We start from the raw sequence: 22,190 nt of genomic DNA on the forward strand, positions 1-22,190 counted from the left end.
AAAGAGACAAATGCAGTCATGATATTAGAATTGATGCTGGGGTCTGGCCACAACCATAGGGACTTAGTTTCTGAGTCACAGATTGGAAACAGTTGAGATCCCCACCCCATAACCATACATAAAATTGCTGGGCATGAAAATCGAATACAGATATATATGCTACAAGGATTGGCCTTGGGGTCTGGCATATTCCCATGGATCTCATTTGGAGAATATTCTGCCATGATTGCTTAGATATCCAGGTGAGCGATACAGGCCCTATGGGCCTCTTGTTAGTGGTAGAAATAGATGTGAAGAAAGAGTTAAATGATTCAGACTTATCTAAAGGATGTACTTTCAATTCACCATTAATTTCCAAAGGATAATCAGTATCATTTTTATTTTTTTAATTAATAACAGATTTGACTATTCGCCACCATTTTCCAGGGGGAATGCTTTTGTCAGTAAGAGAGTTTTGTAATTTTGAAAGATAATTTTGTTTTGCATTTCTAATCATGGTAATAACTGTATTTCGTAGCTGTCTATATTTTCCCCATGAAGTGGGAGTATTCATTTGTTTAGCCTTTGAATGTTGTCTATTTCTCTGTCTCATTTTCAGGCAAATTTCATTATTCATCCATATTTTATCATTTGGTCTTAAAACTAGAGTCTTATGTGGTACAAATTTGTCAATACATGTCATTAATTTACTAGAAACAATTTCATTTAAAACTTCAATATTATCTGTGTTACCGAGCTCATATCTTCCCAGTCAATGGCTGAAAGATAATGATTAGCATTAACAAAGTCTGCATTATTAAGATATATCAATGTTTTTTTAAAAGCAGTTTTCCGAAGTGTCTTGTATGAAATAGTTGCACTTATAGCACAATGGTCACTACAAGTTGGAGAATGAACAGCTATAAGCTACATTAAAGACTTTAATTGTATCATTTGTCAATATTATATCGAGGGAAGTTGATGATGTGGAGGTTATTCTAGTAGGTTCATAGATAATATTTCCAATCCATATTTGGTCATTAATCTTTGAAGATGGGAATTAGGGGTTAATTTCAACACATCCTGGTTAATATCACTAAGCAGAAATACACTTTTATTTAGATCACATACTTTTTCAAGGACTTCATCTAACTTGCTCCAGTAATTGGCTATAGAATCTGGAGCCCTGTATTAACACCCAACAAGTATAAGTTTGTTTTGTAGGTTGATTTCTACCCAGACAACCTCAACATCATCAGATTCAAGATCAGTTCTGCGTTTTGCAATAATATTGTTTTTTACATATATAAGAACACATCCTTCTCGTCTGTGTTGTCTATCATTTCGAAAAACAGTAGAAAAAATTTCAGTCAGAATGTCATCATCTGTAATTGAAGCGTTCAGATGAGTCTCGCTAACACAGACAATATCACATTCTCCATATTCAGCATCAATAATATCAATTTTGTTCCTTAGTGAACAAGCATTTATATGACAGAGTGTAATGTTGTCAGAAATATATTGGTGACTACTTGTATTAGGTCCTGGATAAGGATGCACATCTCACATAACTGTAGGAGTATCCCTTTAACCGTGTATGGAAAGGTGATATTTACATTTTCTGAGTTCAGAGACAGGAAGAGATCACAACATTGTAAATACATAGGTACATCTGATGCGGACCCCACAGGCTGGACACTGTACATGTACATGTACATCTGTTTAAAATCAGTCATTATCGAATATGAAAAGGGACATGGAAAGATAACAAGCCCAGACTATGGGTTCCGCAAGATGTAGATCTAACATGTAAAATAAATGTAATAATACGTCAAATAATGATTTGGAGTTCCAATCCAGTACTACTTGTAAGCTAATCATAGACATTGGTATTGTTCGAAACGAATGTTTGTGCAGATACGGATTGTTATTGTCCGCACAATCGAGCATAAGTAAGAAATGATCATACATGTAAATTAAATAATAATATAAAAAGACTATGTAACACACAGTTTGCTTTGTTGTACAATATATACAAATTTGCAAGCAGTTGACTTAACACTTTTAACTTTACAGCCATGGCGGCTACATGTACTATGAATAGATGCATGTTGGGCATTTTATATTGACTTGGTTCGATTTCACCAGCACAGGTGAGCTAGGTGGGTAACACACATGGAGATTTGGGAGAATATAATTGTGGCACTTGTCATGTTAAAGCAATGCATATGATAACGACTTCTTCTGTATAAATATTATATTGTAACAACCCCTATTACCCAAATTATTTTATGTGTACCATAACAATTTTACCTTCTGCACGCATGAGTGCACACTAGATGTGGCAATGTTTATATTAAATACTATATTTCTCTGGTGGTGAGTATACCATTACAAGTAAGATATTTGATAAGGTATGTATAAATATTATGGCATAAATTTCACTAATCTAGTCTAATGTATACATACTCATGCACAAATTTATGCTTATAGACTCAAAAGCGTACAATACATATGTAATAGATCTATGCGTTATCTGATGTATAATATGATACACATCAACGTTTGTAATCTTTATAGCACATTTATGTATGCAGTCTTGAAGCTGCACATATGTATTAAAATATTGATAGGGTGGAGTAACCATATTAATCTTTAAATATTGTAATACAACATTGATACAAATTTGATTGGAATGCTAGCACTCAGGTCTACTATATGATATTTTAACAACCAGTATACCCATGTACGAGCTTGCAGTAGACAAAGGGGAAAACACATAATAGTATGTGTAATAAACTGGATGACCAGTGCAATGAGTAAATAAGGACTGATTTATGTATGATACATAGTTGTTTACTTATTGATAAATGTATGTAAATATATGTACACTATAGATAAGGAATACACAATTTGAAAAGAAATGAAAGAACAAATCTTCCAATAGCAGAAGTCAGGGTTCATACACTACTCTGCAGTACTACACAGTCAGCGACTCTGTGTAAATGATGGACCACCCTTAGTGGTGCGCACATGGGATGCAGCTTTGGGCTTCGTAGGCTCCTGATCAATGTGTCCTGACGCCCCAGCTACAGTACGGGGACCGTGCCTGGGCCGATCGCGGGCCTCAAGATGGGGAGGGGGAGCAGGAAACGCGGAAAGTTCGTCCATAGTGGTAACTTGGGATTTACTCCCCTGTAGATTCCGGATAACGATTCTACCATCGTTCGTCCATGTCCCCCCGATATGTCCCTGTTTGTAGCTCACCTGGCCCAAAGGGCCAAGTGAGCTTATGGCATGGTGCGGCGTCTGGCGTCCGTCCGGCGGCAACTTTTTACTTTAAACAACTTCTTCTCAGTAACCAAAAGGCCTAGGGTGATGATATTTGGCCAGAAGCATGCTTGGATGAAGGGCTACCAAGTTTGTTCAAATAAATGACCTTCATCAATTTTCAAGGTCACGGGGTCAAATATGTTAAAATCTTTAAACAACTTTTTCTTAATAACCAAGAGCCCCAGGCTGATGATATTTGGCCTGTAGCATGCTGGGATGAAGGGCTACCAAGTTTGTTCAAATGAATGATCTTGACCCACTTTCAAGGTCACTGGGGTCAAATGTCTTAAAATCTTCAAACAACTTCTTCTCAATAACCAAAAAGCCCATGGTACTGATATTGGGCCTGAAGCATGCTGGGATGAAGGGCTACCAAGTTTGTTCAAATGAATGTTCTTGACCCACTTTCAACCTAATGTCCTTGTTCGACATTCAAGGTCACAGGCATCATATGTTTAAATCTTTTAATAGGTTCTTATGAATCAAACACTGATATTCTGGCTGTTGTTGTATTTTAGTCCACTTTTAGAATTACAAGTGTGAAATTAATACCAGGTGAGCGATGCAGGCCCATTGGGCCTCTTGTTCAAAATACCGGACTTTGGCGTATACTGCAGTGCGCTGTTTGGTCAGGGCCTCATTGATATAGAATCAGCTGCTGGCAGAAGGGGCTACATTATCAGGTTCAGATGAGGTGGAAGTCCGATGCGATGGAAACAGACTAAATCTGTCATCATAAACGAGGGCCCTCGTGCGATAAGAAATGAATCTTACTATTATATCACGTGGATTTGTAGAGGACTTGGGGCCTACCTGATGCGAACGACTAATGTCATTGAGGGTCACCATGATACCCAGGGTATCATTACATGCGGATAACACAAGATCATCAGTGTTTCCCCCTTTCGGATTTGGGTATCCCCCTGAGTTTTAGGCAGTTCCTTCTCGATTACTGTTCTAAATCATCCAACTTGTTCTCAAGGAACTGGACACGTTGCTGGAGTGGGGTGATACCTATGGAAGATACCAGCGTGTCCTTGAATAGTGAGTTTCTCAGTAACTGGGCGACAACTTCCTGAATGACCACAGGATCGGTAATGTCATGTATAGTTTGAATATCCCCGGACATAGCAAATTATTCTTTAAAATCCTTCTTCTTCTGTAGGAATGAAAAGATTTGGTCCATATTTGGTCAGAAGCATCCTTTGGTGAAGGGGATCCAATTTTCTTTTAATGGTGGGTCTGGCCCCCCCAGGGGCCTGAGGGGCAGGGCCCAATAGGGGAAATATAGCAATTTCTTCTTTAAAATCCTTCTTCTTCTGTAGGAATGAAAGGATTCGTTCCATATTTGGTGTGGAACATCCTTGGGTAAAGGGAAACCAATTTTGTATAAACGGTGGGTGTGGCCTTCCTGGGACCTGAGGGGCGGGGCCCAATAGGGGAAATAGAGGTAAAACCTTTATAATCCTTCTTCTACCATATGGATTAAGGGATTTTATCCTTATTCAGTCTGGAGCATCCTTGGGCAAAAGGGACTCAATTTCCTATAAACAGCGAGTGTGGCCTCCATGGGGGTGGAAGGGAGGGGCCCAATAAGGGAAATAGAGGTAAAACCTTTAAAACCCTTCTTTGACCATCGGGATTAAGGGATATTTTATTGTTATTTAGTCTGGAGCATCCTTGGGCCAAGGGGACTCAATTTTGTATAATTGATGGGTATGAACCCCTAAGGGCTTAGGGGTGGGGCTCTGTTTGAAGTTTGTTCTTGCTATTTCTCAAGTATTGGATGGATCTTTCTGAAATTTCATATGTACTTACAGCACCTACCATGGAGTGGTATATCTTTTGATTTAATAAGAAATTGGTCAATGATGCAGACAAGCAAAACAATTAAATATGATAAACAAGGAAGTCTTGATGAGTCAGCTAAGGCTTACTGTCTATTTTAGTTGTCTTTAGTCTTTGCTTTTTGGATTCTTAAAAAAACCCTGAATATTTAAACTTGTTTTCAAATGGTGTGGCTAATACCCTGGAAAGGGAACAAAAGGGATAATTTCAATCACAACTGTTTACAGTTCTTGAAGAAATGAAGATGTATTTGATTATTTTAGGAGAGGACTTAAATATAAGTTTGCCTATTGTTTTAAGTTCCATTTCAAGGAAATAAAGATATTTGAGTTTTCAGTGAATTCTTGTTATACTGCCACCATTTGTAATTGTTGCCTTATAAAGGGTTTTGGCAATATCTATAAAGAGAGAAATATCAAGGAGTATCACAATAAATTGAGGTTAAACCTAGAGAAGAAATGTTTAGGAAAGAAGAAAAGAGGAAGTTGAAATACATTGGTGGTCAAAGTAGCAAATAAATTGAGGGGCATTATATCAAGGTTTTGCTGTACTTGACATGTACTACATTTGTGTATAGAACATGCAGATGAATGTTGATGATAATTTGAGTTTTGTCTTATCTCTTACAGATGTAGAACAAGCTGTTGGTATTGACATGCCTCTACAGCAGGTGCTTGTTCATCCACTAGGAAATGGCTCCGGTAAAACCGCTAAAAAGGACCAGAAAGCTCAACCCTCGCCTCTCAAGAAAAAGGACAGCACAAAGGTTTGTTACATTCTACAATATAAACAGTGGTGTCATCCACTTGTTTAGCTTTCTTTTTTAGATGCTACCAACTTGTTCTGGCAATTTCTACATTAAGGCACTTATGATTAGTCGATTGTCAGAATAATGTGAACCGATCGAGAGTCATGTCCAGGTTATGATATTTCAGTGAGACTCATTCACCCCTGAAATTTCATAATGAACTATTCCAACCTTTGAATTGGAAGAGTTCAAATGTGTCTTCAGGGGTGAATGAGTTAAAGTGGTTCATAAGTGTTCTGATCCTCTGTACTGGACACCATCATTGTATGAATGTTAGTGTTGAAAGGTTGCTAATGCAATTGTCCATTTGTTAACAATGGTGGAGAAGCTTGGTGAATCTAGCTCATAATGGCCAAGGCTCAAAGTTTAACATTTCTTTTTTAGGTCACCTGAGACAAAGTCTCCGTAACCAGGGGGTAAACTTTACTATAGTTTATATAGGGAAATCACATTTTGGACCAACATTTGTTTAATTTCCATTGGAAGTAACTCAATTTAGGTTAGCACTATCAGTATTAGGCAGCTGTTTGATAGTATGCACATATGAGCCCTGACTGACCCCCAGGGGCTGATGGGTGGGGCAAAAAAGGGTTGAATTGACTGAAATTTCAAAAATCTTCTTCTCAAGACCCAGATATGGTAGAGTCAAATACTCTTCATAGATGGAAGGGTCTTAAGGTTTATGACCCTAGGGTCTCACGTTTACCCCCTGGTGAAGGAGGGGGGAGGTACAATTTATTATGGTTTATAATGGCAAATGATACTTTGAATATAACATGTTAATAACTTAATTGGAATTATAACCCTGAGTTGACAGTTTGATACTTTGAAAATTTTGAGCCAGCCCTACCCCCAAGGGCTGTAGGGTGGGGCCAAAAGGAGTCAGTGTGCTAAAATTTCTTCATTTTCCTTGTTTAGAATCAGAGGTGCTAGTTCCGTCCGTCGTCTGTCGTCCGTCTGTCCAGCGTCAACTTTTTGCTTTAAACAATTTCTTTTCGGTAACCAAAAGGCCCAGGGTACTGATATTGGGCCTGTAGCATGCTGGGATGAAGGGCTACCAAGTTTGTTCAAATAAATCACCTTGACCCACTTTCAAGGTCACTGGGGTCAGATGTCTTAAATCTTCAAACAACTTCTTCTCAATAACCAAAAGGCCCAGTGTACTGATATTGGGCCTGTAGCATGCTGGGATGAAGGGCTACCAAGTTTGTTCAAATAAATGACCTTGACCCACTTTCAAGGTCACTGGGGTCAGATGTCTTAAATCTTCAAACAACTTCTTCTCAATAACCAAAAGGCCCAGTGTACTGATATTGGGCCTGTAGCATGCTGGGATGAAGGGCTACCAAGTTTGTTAAAATGAATGACCTTGACCAATTTTCAAGGTCACAGGGGTCAAATGTCGTAAAATCTTCAAGCGACCTCTTCTCTATAAGCAAAATGGCCAGGGTACTGAAATTCGGCCTGTAGCATGCTTGGATGAAGGATTACCAAGTTAGTTCAAATGAATGACCTTGACCAACTTTCAANAATCTTCATACAACTTCTTCTCAATAACCAAAAGGCACAGGGTACTGATATTGGGCCTGTAGCATGCTGGGATGAAGGACCATCAAGTTTGTTCAACTGAATGACCTTGACCAACTTTCAAGGTCACAGGGGTCAAATGTCGTAAGATCTTCAAGCGACTTCTTTTCAATAAGCAAAAGGGCCAGGGTACTGAAATTAGGCCTGTAGCATGCTGGGATGAAGGACTACCATATTAGTTCAAATGAATTACCTTGATCCACTTTCAACCTAATGTCCTTGTTCGATAATCAAGGTCAGAGGCGTCATATGTTTAAATCTTTTAATAGGTTCTTATGAAGTCTTAAGATTACAAGTGTTAGATTAATAACAGGTGAGCGATGCAGGCCCATTGGGCCTCTTGTTTCCATTGTACTGTGATCTTTTCCATTGGTCTGTTATCTTTTCCATTGTACTGTGATCTTTTCCTCTGGACTGTGATCATTTCTATTGGACTGTTATTTTTTCCATTGTACTATGATCTTTTTCCATTGGACTGTGTTTTTAGGTCACCTGAGCTTTGCTCAAGTGACCTATTCCAATCACTTTCCGTCCGTCGTCGTCCGTCGTGCGTAAACTTTTTACATTATCAACTTCTTCTCAAGAACCAGTGGATGGAATTTTTTCAAACTTGGTCAGAATCATCCTTGGTAGATGAGGCTACCAAATTGTAAAATTGGGATTCCTACCCCAACCCTAGGGGCCAGGGCGGGGCCCAAAAGGGAAAATTAACCAATATTTCAAAAATCTTCTTCTCCAGACTCAGAGGTATTACAGTCATTTTCTCTGCATGGATGGAAAGATCATCAGGGGCTTTATTTAAATTGTAAATTTCAGGACCCCCGAGCTATCCGTTCTCCCTTGGGGAGGGGGTAAAGTTTACTATAGTTTATATAGGGAAACAACACTTTTGGGTATATTTTGACAATTTTCTGTTGGAAATTATTTTTACTTGGTCAGAATCATCTTTGGTAGATGACGGTTTCACATTGTAAACTTTGAATTCCTGTCCCACACCCAGGGGTTAGAGCAGGGACCCAAAGGGAACATTTACAAATATTTTAAAATTCTTATCCTTTGATGACATGACAAGTGTTGTATTTCACTTAGTTTACATGCTGATTTCCACATCACATCTGAACAATAAAATAAAGCTACCAGTACCTATGATATAACTCAGGTGACCGCTAAGGCCTTTGGGCCTCTTGTTTTCCATTGGACTGTGATCTTTTCCTCTGGACTGTGATCTTTTCCATTTTACTCTGATATTTTCCTTTGGACTGATCTTTTCTATTGGACTGTTATCTTGTCCATTGGACTGTAATCCTTTCCCATTGTACTGTGATCTTTTATATTGGACTGTTATCTTCTCCATTGGACTGTGATCTTTTCCATTGTTCTATGATCTTTTTCCATTGGACTGTTATCTTTTCCATTAGACTGTAATCTTTTCCATTGGACTGAACTTTTCCATTGTATTGTGATCTTTTCCATTAGGCTGTGATTTGTGATCTTTTTTTATTGGACTGTGATCTTTTCCATTGGACTGTGATCTTTTCTTTTGGACTGTGATCTTTTCCATTTTACTCTGATATTTTCCTTTGGACTGATCTTTTCCATTGGACTGTTATCTTGTCCATTGGACTGTAATCTTTTCCCATTGGACTGTGATCTTTTCCATTGGACTGTGATCTTTTCCATTGTTCTATGATCTTTTTCCATTAGACTGTAATCTTTTCCATTGGACTGAACTTTTCCATTGTATTGTGATCTTTTCCATGAGACTGTGATTTGTGATCTTTTTCATTGGACTGTGATCTTTTCTTCTGGACTGTGATCTTTTCCATTGGATTGTGATCTTTTCCATTGGACTGTGATCTTTTCCCATTTGACTGTGATCTTTTCCATTGAACTGTGATCTTTTCTATTCTACTGTGATCTTTTCCCATTGGACTGTTATATTTTCCATTGCAATGTGATCTTTTCCCATTGGACTGTTATATTTTTCATTGGACTGTGATCTTTTCCATTGGACTGTGATCTTTTCCATTGGACTGTGATCTTTTCCATTGGACTGTGATCTTTTCTATTCTACTGTGATCTTTTCCCATTGGAATATTATATTTTCCATTGCAATGTGATCTTTTTCCATTGGACTGGGATCTTTTTCATTGGACTGGGATCTTTTCCATAGGACTGTTATCTTTTCCTCTGGACTGTTATCTTTTTCATTGGACTGTGATATTTTCAATTAAACTTTGATATTTTCAAAATAATTGTATTTGGCTGATCTTTATAATTATCATTCGACTGTGCTGTGATCTTTTTCATGAGACTGTTGTCTTGGCCTACTGATCTATGATATTTTCTGTGGGACTGTGATATTTTCTACTTTGTTATATAGACACACAGTCACAAACAACTGTTATAAATTAATTCACTGATTATGCTTGACAGAAGATGTTAAAACACGACAAGATTGCCATTATAATAATGTATGAGACTGTTTCTACTGTATATATCTTACACTTAGATAAACTTGGTGTTTGTCGCAGACATTAAAAGCCATAAAACGGATATTATAAACATATAAACGTCGGCCGTGTATTAGAGCTACGATCTTCACTTGTCAGAGTCAAGAATAGAAAGTCACTTCCATAGGAAGTGTACTTTACAATTACAAACGATGTGTCAAAATCTCAACTTCAACAGGAACACCAGGAGTAATGCTTTTGTGTGTAATATTAGCATGTTTCTGGGTGACACAGGTCAAAATCAAATGGAAAACATTTTCTCCTTTTTTTATGTGAATTTTCACTCATTCCATATTTTGCCTGAAATTAATTTTTAAAAGTCCTGCATCTTTGTGGAGAGAGAATTAAGTACATATGTCTTATCAGTTGGTCCATTAAACATTAAACTGCTTTCTGTTGGCATTCATAGACAGTATGAATTCTCCGCACAACTGTGCGATTTGGTACAATTTGTTGATCAATATTACAGAATGAAAAAAATATGGAAGCTTGTATGAAATAATGTACACTGTATATATTACTGTAATTTCTCATCACAATAATTAAGAGTATGTACAATTTTTCAATGCGTGTTACATAGTGTTAAAGTGACTGTCAAGAACGGGTTTAGCTCCTAGGTAACAGAACAGGTAAATAACAATTTGATGAGTAATCGGAGTTTTACATTGTCTGTGCCTGACATATAGAGCTGATATGTGATACTGTACGTTTAGTATTTGTTATTTGCATTCGTTTTGGTCTATAGCTCCCCTTCACCTGGTTTTCACACCTTGGCGAGTTACGTAAGTGCCCCGGGCTGGGGGATAACTACGGTCCAGGTACAGGTACAAAGTGGCTATGTTTACCTGTATTGCCGAGACTGTGTTGTAATTTTACATGTGTCGATTTAGGTTGTTTAAAAAACACTGAAAACACTATTTCTAAAGTTAAGAAAGTATAGACAGAAAGATAAGCTTATAGATGTAGCTAGAATATAGAAGCATACTAAATAATCAAGTTTATGTGTTTAAACACAAGCACGAAACTGTATATATTGTTAAGGCATTCCTGAATTTTTTACACCAACCACAATTGTTATTGCACAATGTTCGTCCATCATCGGCACAAATGTGCACAAGCAATGATCGTTCAATTTTTTAGCTCACCTGGTCTGAAGGACCATGGTAGGGCTGGGACGAATCGGGATTTTTTCGAATCGGTTCGATTTCGATTTTGATCCCTTCAAATTGATTTTTTCAAATCGATTCACTTGATACACACTTTCTCATAAGAACATAAGAATCAAGTATAAAACCTTTATTTAAGGTATAACAAAACAAAAGTAACAGTTTATAAAGTAGCCATGGTAACATATTAAAGTTTTTACCAAGTTAAAATGTTTTCACTGCAGGGGTAGATTGCGTTGATGTTGATTGCCGCGAGTCATTAATTGAAATGCTATGCTTTCTTTTTAAATGATTTGACATCGAAAACGTAGACCCTGTTTGGTATTTGAATAAAACAGTGTTCCCTGTCACTTTTGTAATTGTTTTTTTTTGTACCCCCATACCTCTCAAAATGGGGTTATGGCTGCATATATTAGGGGTACACCTTATCTAAATCCCCATGGGTATGTTATATAATCACAAAATTGTTAACTAATTGTAGCAATGCCATTTTTACATGTTTTTATATATTTTATAATATTTCCAGCCTGTCATATAATAAAAACTCCAAGAATTAGTCAGTAACAGAATGAAAATTGTGTAAGGAGGCAGTACCCAAATCGGATCAGTACCCAAATCGGATCACTTTTGGCAAAAATACTTATACTTCAATAAATGTGCCAAACAATCAGTTATAACAATGATGTATTCTTAGCCATGCACCAGTTTATTTCTACAGATGATTAGTTTTTAAGTTCAAATTGCACAAGAAAACGTAATTCAAACTCAAATGTCAGTGTTTTGATTACGTTTTTAAAAACTGGCGCTTATTACTGAAACAGAAATCATGTAACTTACCCACACTGGGCACAGACAGTCATTGTGTAAGAATATGAACTGAAAGTTGTCGTCTTTAGCTGACGACAGAAATGCAAATAGCGTCTGCTGGTTTTTTCCGTCATTCATGATCAATTACGCAGTATAGTGATAATCAGCCTCGAGGATACCGATAGTTCAGCTACGCTCTCGGGTATTATTGTAGGACAGTGCGGACTCATTACCTCCCGTAGTAATCATATTCGCCCTTGGTGCGCTTCATGCATTGTTTACTACCGGACTTCCGTCATTCGCAGGACATTCTGACAGTCGCTTTCAATTTTCTGAATATCATCATTTAAAATACAAACATGCTACAAAAATGACTTAACATTGTACAAAATAATTGTGCCTACACTGGAGAGCACACAATTTTCTAACACTCAGAATTGGAACTGAACCGAACCGATTTCCGGAGATCCTTATCACTGACTCGATTCGAAAGTTCTGATTCGCGAAGCACCGATAATTTTGGTGTACCACGCGCACACCCTTAGACCATGGTGAGCTTATGCCATGCCGCAGCGTCCGTCATCCGTCTGTCAACTTTTCCTTTAAAACGCTACTAGTCCTGAACAGCCTAGTAGATTTTGACTAAATTTGGTCTGGAGCATCCTTAGGCCAAGGGGACTCAATTTTGTATAAATGGTGGGTGTGGCCCCCCTGGGGGCAGAGGGGCGGGGCCTAATAGGGGAAATAGCAGTAAAACCTTTATAATCCTTCTACCATAGGGATTAAGGGATTTTATTCTAATTTAGTCTGGAGCATCCTTGGACAAAAGGGACTCAATTCCTTATAAACAGCAAGTGTGGCCCTCCTCGGGGCAGGAGGGAGGGGCCCAATAGTGGAAACATAGCAAATTCTTCAAATACCTTCCTCTGTACGAATGACAGGATTTTGTCCAAATTTAGTATGAAGCATCCTTGGGTTAAGGGGAACCAATTTTGTATAAATGGTCTGTATAACCCTCATGGACGCAGAGAGGCGGGGCCCAATAGGGGAAATAGAGGTAAAACCTTTAAAATCCTTCTTCTACCATAGGGATTAAGGGATTTTTACCTAATTTAGTCTGGAGCATCCTTGGGCCAAGGGGTCTCAATTTTGTATAATTGGTGGGTATGACCCCCCTAGGGCCATAGGGGGGTCATACCCCCCATAGTTCTGTTTCAAGTTTGTTCTCGCTATATCTCAAGTACTGGATGGATCTTTCTGAAATTTTATATGTACTTACAGCACCTACCATGGAGTGCTATACCTTTACTTCATACCAATTATTTTAAACATATTCAGGTGAATGATACAGGCCCTCTGGGCCTCTTGTGAGTGAGCTTATGTCATGGTGCGCCGTCGGGCGTCCATCAACTTTTCCTTAAAACAACTTCTTCTAAAGAACGAACAGGACTAGAGTCATGATATTTGGCTGAAAGCTTTGTTGGTAGGTGCCTGACAAAGTTTGAGAAAGAACATGACCTTGCCCTACTTTCAAGGTCACAGGGATCAAATATGTCAAAAATTTCAAACGACTTCTTCTGAAGAACTAAAAGGTAAAGAATCTTCATATTTGGCTGATGGCTTCCTGGGATGGAGCCCAACAAAGTTTGAGAATGAAAATGACCTTGACCTACTTTATAGGTCACAAGGGTCAAATGTGTCAAACACTTCAAACGACTTCTTCTGAAGAACTGAAAGGTATAGAATCTTTATATTTGGCTGGTGGCTTCCTTGGATAGAGCCCAACAAAGTTTGAGAATGAAAAATAGTTTGACTTACTTTCAAGGTCGCAGTGGTTAAATATGTCAAATGCTTCAAACGACTTCTTCTGAAGAACTGAAAGGTATAGAATCTTTATATTTGGCTGGTGGCTTCCTAGGATAGAGCCCGAAAAAGTTTTAAAAGAAAAATGACCTTGACCTACTTTTAAGGTCACAGGAGTCCGATATGTCTAATGCTTAAAACGACTTCTTCTGAAGAACTGAAAGTTATAGAACCTAAATATTTGGTTTGTAGCTTCCTGGGAAAGAACCCAACAAAGTTTGTGAATGAAAATGACCTTGACCTACTTTTAAGGTCACATGAGTCAGATATGTCAAACGGTTCAAACGACTTCTTCTGAAGAACTGGAAAGTATAGAACCTTAATATTTGGCTGGTTATTTCCTGGGAAAGAGCCCAATAAAGTTTGCGAAAGAAAATGACCTTGACCTACTTTCAAGGTCACAGGAGTTAGATATGTCTAACGCTTAAAACAACTTCTTCTGAAGAACTGAAAGGTATAAAATTTTAATATTGGCTGTTGGCTTCCTGGGAAAGAGCCAACAAAGTATGTCAAGCAACTTCTGAAGAAGAACCAAAAAGCATAGAATCTTATAATAATATTTTGCTGGTAGTTTCAACAGATGGAGCCGCCAAGTTTGCGAGGGAAATATTTTTAGTGCAATATAATATTTAATGAGAATATTTTGCTATGACTGCTTAAATATTTAAGAACGCTTTCGAGATACACCAATTTGAGAAATTCTCAGCTAAGTACGTTCTTAGCTTAAGAATGGAAAGTTAAGAATTGAGAATTAAGAAGTTTTGAGATTCCGAGGCCAGGACTAGTGGACTATAGTGTTAGTGTCCACCCCGGGAGTCCAGGACTAGTGGACTATAGTGTTAGTGTCCTCCCCGGGAGTCCAGGACTAGTGGACTATAGTGTTAGTGTCCTACCCGGGAGTCCAGGACTAGTGGACTTTAGTGTTAGTGTCCACCCCTGGAGTCCAGGACTAGTGGACTATAGTGTAAGTGTCCACCCCTGGAGTCCAGGACTAGTGGACTATAGTGTAAGTGTCCACCCCTGGAGTCCAGGACTAGTGGACTATTGTGTTAGTGTCCACCCCTAGAGTCCAGGACTAGTTGACTATAGTGTTAGTGTCCACCCCTAGATTCCAGGACTAGTGGACTATAGTGTTAGTGTCCACCACTGGAGTCCAGGACTAGTGGACTATTGTGTTAGTGTCCACCCCTAGAGTCCAGGACTGGTGGACTATAGTGTTAGTGTCCACCCCTAGATTCCAGGACTAGTGGACTATAGTGTTAGTGTCCACCACTGGAGTCCAGGACTAGTGGACTATTGTGTTAGTGTCCACCCCTAGAGTCCAGGACTGGTGGACTATAGTGTTAGTGTCCACCCCTAGATTCCAGGACTAGTGGACTATAGTGTTAGTGTCCACCCCTTGAGTCCAGGACTAGTGGACTATTGTGTTAGTGTCCACCCCTAGAGTCCAGGACTAGTGGACTCTAGTGTTAGTGTCCACCCCTGGAGTCCAGGACTAGTGGACTTTAGTGTTAGTGTCCATCCCTGGAGTCCAGGACTAGTGGACTATAGTGTTAGCGTCCTACCCGGGAGTCCAGGACTAGTGGACTTTAGTGTTAGTGTCCACCCCTGGAGTCCAGTACTAGTGGACTATAGTGTTAGTGTCCACTCCTGGAGTCCAGGACTAGTGGATTATAGTGTTAGTGTCCACCCCTGGAGTCCAGGACTAGTGGCCTATAGTGTTAGTGTCCACCCCTGGAGTCCAGGACTAGTGGCCTATAGTGTTAGTGTCCACCCCTGGAGTCCAGGACTAGTGGACTTTAGTGTTAGTGTCCACCCCTAGAGTCCAGGACTAGTGGACTTTAGTGTTAGTGTCCACCCCTGGAGTCCAGGACTAGTGGACTATTGTGTTAGTGTCCACCCCTGGAGTCCAGAACTAGTGGACTATACATACCTGCCAACCCCGGATATACTAAAAGAGGGTGATCGAACTGACAAAGAACTAATGAAGATGGTACAATGGTGGGCGCCAAGATCCCTCTGGCATCTTTTGTTTCCAGCTGTTATGTTGGTATCATCCCTGACTTACTTTAAGATCTTGAAGCCTGCGCAGTACTGCTTAGGACTTTAAATTGCGAAAGCCTTGTTTGAAAGGAGGTTATTCTTACATTGCATCAGTTTATATTTGCGTAAGCGAAGCACAAAAACAGCATGGAGTGAAATGTCACATTGTATTTCTTTAAAGCGATTATTAATCAATCATTGTTTAGTTCATGGTAACCAATGATTGATCATAAATTTCAACTAATTCTCAAAATAGATAGGTTGTTGTTATTGATCTTGTCATATTTTGTTGTCTTTCAGGAATAAAAAAAAACAATTGTACCCAAGATTAATAATGAAAAAAACCTCATCCATTTAAAAAAAGCTGAATATACATAATTCATTACTTGTTGCTTTGACAATAAACAACAGTTAAGCAAAAAAACACAAAATGGATTTAATTATATATGTTATTGATGTTGTTGATTTTGTTGTGTCTTTTAGGAATAAACAATACAAACAACTATAACCATGGCAACAGACTCAGACAATCAAAAGTCTGAGCCCGATCAAGACGAGGCTTGCCTCGAGCCGGAACTGGTGGTAAACCATTTTATATAATCTGTGCTATTAACACAAAATCAACCCGGAAGTGTTCACCTCTTAGCTCATCACCGATTGCCCTACACTCACTTATTCCACAGGGAAGCTTGTTACAACTAAAGGGAGATAACTGGCCTTGGACCACAATTATTTCTACTATATGTTGCTACCAAAGGAAAAACGAAATTTAAATATTTTAAAGCTTTGCACAGGGTCTGGTTCTTATTTTATATTGTAGATCTATTCAAATTGAACCTACAGTGTTAGCTGGAAAGTACCTCATGACGGGCATTTAAGAAAGATAATTTCATTTGAATGTCACTACCCTGCATGTATAGGGGAAAATTCACAAAATGCGCAAGCCTCATTACTCATTGTGTCCTAGCCTGCGAATACAAACTTGGAAACTGTGCCAAAAACAAATAATCACTAGAATAGATATTGTTGAACAATTCTGTACATATCTGTCAAAGATCAGACAGGAAAAACTATTTAGTAACTGATGGTGACCTGAAATGTCTTTCTGCACTACATTCATGTGCAACGACCCGTAAGTGTATTTGTGGTCTTAGGCCTGTATCTGGGGCTGTCTGTCATAATCAGGGAAATCATAATGACTGGAGAGCGATCCCAGGGGGAGATCACTCATGGTTTCAGAAACTGCTAACCACCTTCAGCTTGCTGTGTTTCAAATTTTCTTTCCAATCTTCTTCCTCTGACATCTTTTCTCTGGTATTTATATAACAGTTTTTCCTTTTTTTCCCTATCTGATATATATATATATATACTGTTATTTCTGGATAATCTTTTAAATATTTTTCTCACAAAACTTTTTACAGGTGGGTCTTCAAGACTTAACCAAAATTGATCCTATCTGATTGAATTTGAAAAATTAAAAAAAACAAAAAAACGGCTGAATTCAAATATTTGGCATGAAATAAGAAATACATGTATTTGAAATTATTGTTCCTGAAGTTAAGATTTTTTTTAACAATAAAACCTTTGATTTTGTTGTTACAAATTGCCATTATTAAACTAAATATAACAAACAAACAACAGTGTTGTGAGTGTTGACTAGGATTTGAACATGATATTTGAATGCAACACTCTGTGAGGTTTGAGAGATGATTCCAACTCTCGGTCACAATTAACTCTTTCCTTTTGATTATCTTGATTTTTTTCAGCTCTACACATTACTAATGTATTGACTGCTGTGATGTGCTCAAATTTGATTCACGATTATTTTGCTATGATTGATTACTTTACATCCACTTGTACACTATCACATACTAGATGTTGCTTTCTCTTTTGGTTTGGTAAAAAGATTGTTATTTCAGCAATTAACATTGTTTAAAAGTTGTGAAATATATTGCATATATATATGAACATATAGGGCTGTTGTAATTGTTATTTTTATTCTTAATGAAAACCTGTTGATTTTATTCAGTCACATATTAAGGGTCCACATACAGTTCCACTGTTGATTTTATTCAGTCACATATTAAGGGTCCACATACAGTTCCACTGTTGATTTTATTCAGTCACATATTAAGGGTCCACATACAGTACCACTGTTGATTTTATTCAGTCACATATTAAGGGTCCACATACAGTACAGTACATTTCACCTAATATCACGTCCGTTAATGTCACTTTTCGGTTATTATCATGTTTTTTTGATGCACCGTTTTTCCTGCTATATAATCTATGCAATTCAATTATTTTATTATCACCTGATTTTATGTCGATTTCTCTTAATATCACTTTATTTTGGCCACAGTCACAAAAAAAAATACAGGTAAATTGCGGTAATGATTCATGATAAATGCCCCCGGGGACCTTCTGTCACACCTGGACGCGTTATGTAAACAACGCCGCGCCCTAACGGGGTATTTGTTACACCTGGCTGACTGTCAAACAATAGGTTACACCTTGCTGATTGTTAAACAATAGTTTGACCTTACATACTTGTTAACAGGATACGCACCTGTAGTTGGGGGAGCCAGGTCAGTCTTACATCTGTAAACTTTTCTAATGCCAAGTGTGATGTAATCTTTCAACTAACATGTGTACTATCTTCACAGACAGCTCGTCTCCAGATTGAATTTACGTTGTCGTGAAGTAGGCATACAAGTGGATGGTCTTCCGTAAAATATGACGAATGCTGATTGAGATTAAAATAAAGATTGTCTTTCAAACAATAAGTTTCTCAAATTATTTAAGTTTGACCAAGGTTCATGTACAATACGAAAAAATCGTCTTTGTTTTGAATCTCAAATAACGCACGTACAACGCCTACATGGTGTTGTCGTAATTCTACCGTATGCTGCTGCAGGGATGTGTAAAATCGTGATCTGCGAGAATTTATTCATTGCAAAATTATGACCTATGTTTAATTACACTTTCCAAATGTCGACTTCCGGTTTTGAGGGCTGAAAAACGTCAAAAAATACGTATTCTGTTAATGTCATGTTTCTGTTAATATCATGTTTTTCTCTGACAAATGGGAATTGATATTAAGCGAAATCTACTGTACCACTGTTGATCAAATTGTTATTGTAAACTGTCAAACCATTTCTATAACTAAAACTATAACTTGTGGGACTGTTATAACACTAAAACTATAACTTGTGGGACTGTTATGAGAAATAATCAAAACGAAATGAACAAAATACAATCAACAGCAGTGTTCTGAATGTAAAAGTTTATCCGGGCTTAAGACCGTATTCAAACTGTGGACATCAGATTGTTCTACTGTCGTTCTAACTGTTTGAGCGACTTGGTCTACGAAAGTGTCCTGGCTGAACCAGGCTACAGTTATATCCAAACAGTTAAGGGGAGGTCACTGTGCAGTGGGACCGGGATCCTTGAGGAATTAAAAAAACCTTCTCCAAGGCAGATAATCTATCATCTATACATTTATGAAAGTGTCTAATTCGCAACCTTAGACAGGATAGCTATAATAAAGAAAGAAAATTAATGAAAACCAAAGATAAGGCATCTTAATTAATATAAACTTGAGAATGTTATGTTTATAAGGAAATGTGACTTGAAAAAAAAGTGGAAAAACTAATTAACTTGCATCATGATTAAGGTAAAGGGATTGTGTCACCATTTCTCAGTAGAATTTCTTCAAATTTGGTAGTTATATTGCTTTGAAGTAAAGAAAATGTCCTGCCACAAAAGAAATATAGGTTGTCAGAATGTTAAGGATTCTAAATGGAAATTATGTAAAAAGGAGTGAATTTTGAAAAGAAAAATGAAAGACACAATTTTTTGCAAAATAATGTCAATAAAAATGATACTGACATAGATTAGTATTGCATTAATGTATATCAATTTAATAAATGCTGAAATTGGGTAAAATTAATGATCTATAAACGATTAAAAATTGACATTTAATAATAAAACCATATACACATAGTAATTGCATGTAAGAGTTATCGTTCTTGAAAAACTTCACAGTAGTGAAATAGGTAGCCGGTTTCCTGAAGTACAGAAAAATGGACACATGTGACTGATTGATTAAAAAAACCCTGAATTAATGCCTGAATTGCTTTGAAATACTTAATTATTGAGAGAACACACTGTTCTGTCAATAATAAACATACAATATTCATCAGTTTAATATTAAACATTAGAATATGCGGAATTTGTGATACTGTCTCCCTACATTGGATTTTCAATTAGGGATGTACTTCCTATTTCCATTTATCGATACCCTCCAATGACCTTAAGTGCACATTGATTTTATCGTCAACTTTCATAGAAGATGTTGTCGCAGGTTTCATTATAACAAGTAGTATGGTCGGTATTAAAATTGTTATGTTTACTTTAATGGAAGAAAGTATTACTTAAGAAATAACTTTTTAATAAGCAACCAAATAAAATACATTAGATATTTATCGACTTTTACTAGATTTTTGCCCAGTTTCATTGAAATTTATGCAGAAGTGACTTGAGGACAAGTAATTAGGGCATATTTCATGTAAGGGGGATAACTATGCAAAAATAATGAAAATCTGTATAGATTGAACAATAAATAATTAAATACTGATAATATGTACAGCTTCATTGAAAACTACGGAGGCTGTTATAGAACAAGTAGTTTAGATCCTTTCATGAAAAGGAGCATTGCTTTGCATAAAAGTGTCAAAATGTAAATTAAAATTTATCCTGTATATTTAATGCTTAAAAATTTTCATTGAAATCTGTGCAGTATTTCAGACAGAACTGAAGACATGATTTCAAGTAAAGGGGCATAACTCTGCAAAAAATGTCCAAATGAAAATAATGAAAAAATGAACCAACTACCTTAATGTAAATTCCTTAATTCATTACAACCATTTAGTACTTCTGAAGCAAGAGTCCAGACAATCTTGTGTCTACAGAGAGATCAATAAACACCATTATTCCTGAGTAGCTGCATTGATACCATGAAACTATGCATCTGTGATATTGCAGTGGGACAGGGATCCATAATATTTATTAGGGACTTTCTACTGATATCTTAGTTTAAAACTCTTTTGGAAAGGAGGTGGCTGTAACAGTAAGGCAGCATACATCGTTAAGGTAGATTTGTAATAATGTGATGTCAGAAACAGTGGTTATGTTAAAGGAGGTGGCTGTTAAAGTAAGGCAGCATACATCGTTAAGGTAATAGGATTGTGTCACCATTTCTCAGTAGAATTTCTTCAAATTTTGTAGTTATATTGCTTTAAAGTAAAGAAAATTTTCTGCCACAATTTTTTTGGGGGTTTTCAGAATTTTAAGGATTTTAAGGAGGCTCCACCCTTTCGCAATTAGCCATCAGAATTCAATGAAAGTTTCACATGATGGTTATATCACTATGTAGAGATGATTTTATGAATATCTAAGCATTCCGATAAACTAGGGATTTATTTGTAAAAAATACCGAAAAATTGAATTTTTGTCAAATTCAACACTTTCACATTTTTTGAGCGTGTGGCAGTGTTCAAAACTATTACAACAATAAAATAATGAAAAGAAACATTGCTAATGAACCCTACAAATATTTTATTTATCATAAAATATCTACAACATGTTACAAAAAGCGTTTTTTATTGAAACTATATGGATAAAAGTTACTAAATACAAGCCAAAATCAAACAGGACACATAGTTACATACAAAAAGAGTGAAAATTTGAACCAAATACACACAGTCTTTATAATTAATTTATTTTACATTTTACAATTATTAGCTCACCTGGCACGAAGTGCCAAGTGAGCTTATGCCGTGGTGCGGCGTCCGTCGTCCGTCCGTCCGTCCGTCCGTCCGTCCTCGTCCGTCAACTTTTCCTTTAAACAACTTCTTCTGAAGAACGGACAGGCCTAGAGTCATGATATTTGGCTGAAAGCTTCGTTGGTAGGAGCCCTACAAAGTTTGAGAACGAAAATGACCTTGACCTGTTTTCAAGGTCACAGGGGTCAAATATGTCAAAAACTTCAAACGACTTCTTCTAAAGAACTAAAAGGTATAGAATCTTCATATTTGGCTGATGGCTTCCTGGGATAGAGCCCAACAAAGTTTGAGAATGAAAATGACCTTGACCTACTTTCAAGGTCACAGGGGTCAAATGTGTCAAACACTTCAAACGACTTCTTCTGAAGAACTGAAAGGTATAGAATCTTTATATTTG

The 22,190-nt window shown here is 37.3% G+C and overlaps 1 protein-coding gene across 2 annotated transcripts in view; it reads left to right on the forward strand.

Moving 5' to 3' along the window:
• The first annotated feature begins 5,793 nt into the window (after positions 1-5,793).
• Positions 5,794-22,190, forward strand: part of LOC110457667 (E3 ubiquitin-protein ligase MARCH1-like) — a 26,709-nt gene continuing 10,312 nt past the window's right edge. The window contains exons 1-2 of one of the 2 annotated variants that reach the window (XM_021509028.1): positions 5,842-5,926; positions 16,431-16,529. In XM_021509028.1, coding sequence (XP_021364703.1) covers positions 16,458-16,529 — 72 coding nt within the window. In that variant the 5' untranslated portion in view covers positions 5,842-5,926; positions 16,431-16,457. Of the gene's footprint in view, positions 5,927-16,430; positions 16,530-22,190 lie in introns of both variants that reach the window. The other variant, XM_021509027.1, reaches the window with a different exon arrangement.

This window comes from Mizuhopecten yessoensis, unplaced genomic scaffold (genome assembly GCF_002113885.1).
Source record: "Mizuhopecten yessoensis strain PY_sf001 unplaced genomic scaffold, ASM211388v2 scaffold9293, whole genome shotgun sequence".
In the NCBI taxonomy this organism is placed as follows: Eukaryota; Metazoa; Mollusca; class Bivalvia; order Pectinida; family Pectinidae; genus Mizuhopecten; species Mizuhopecten yessoensis.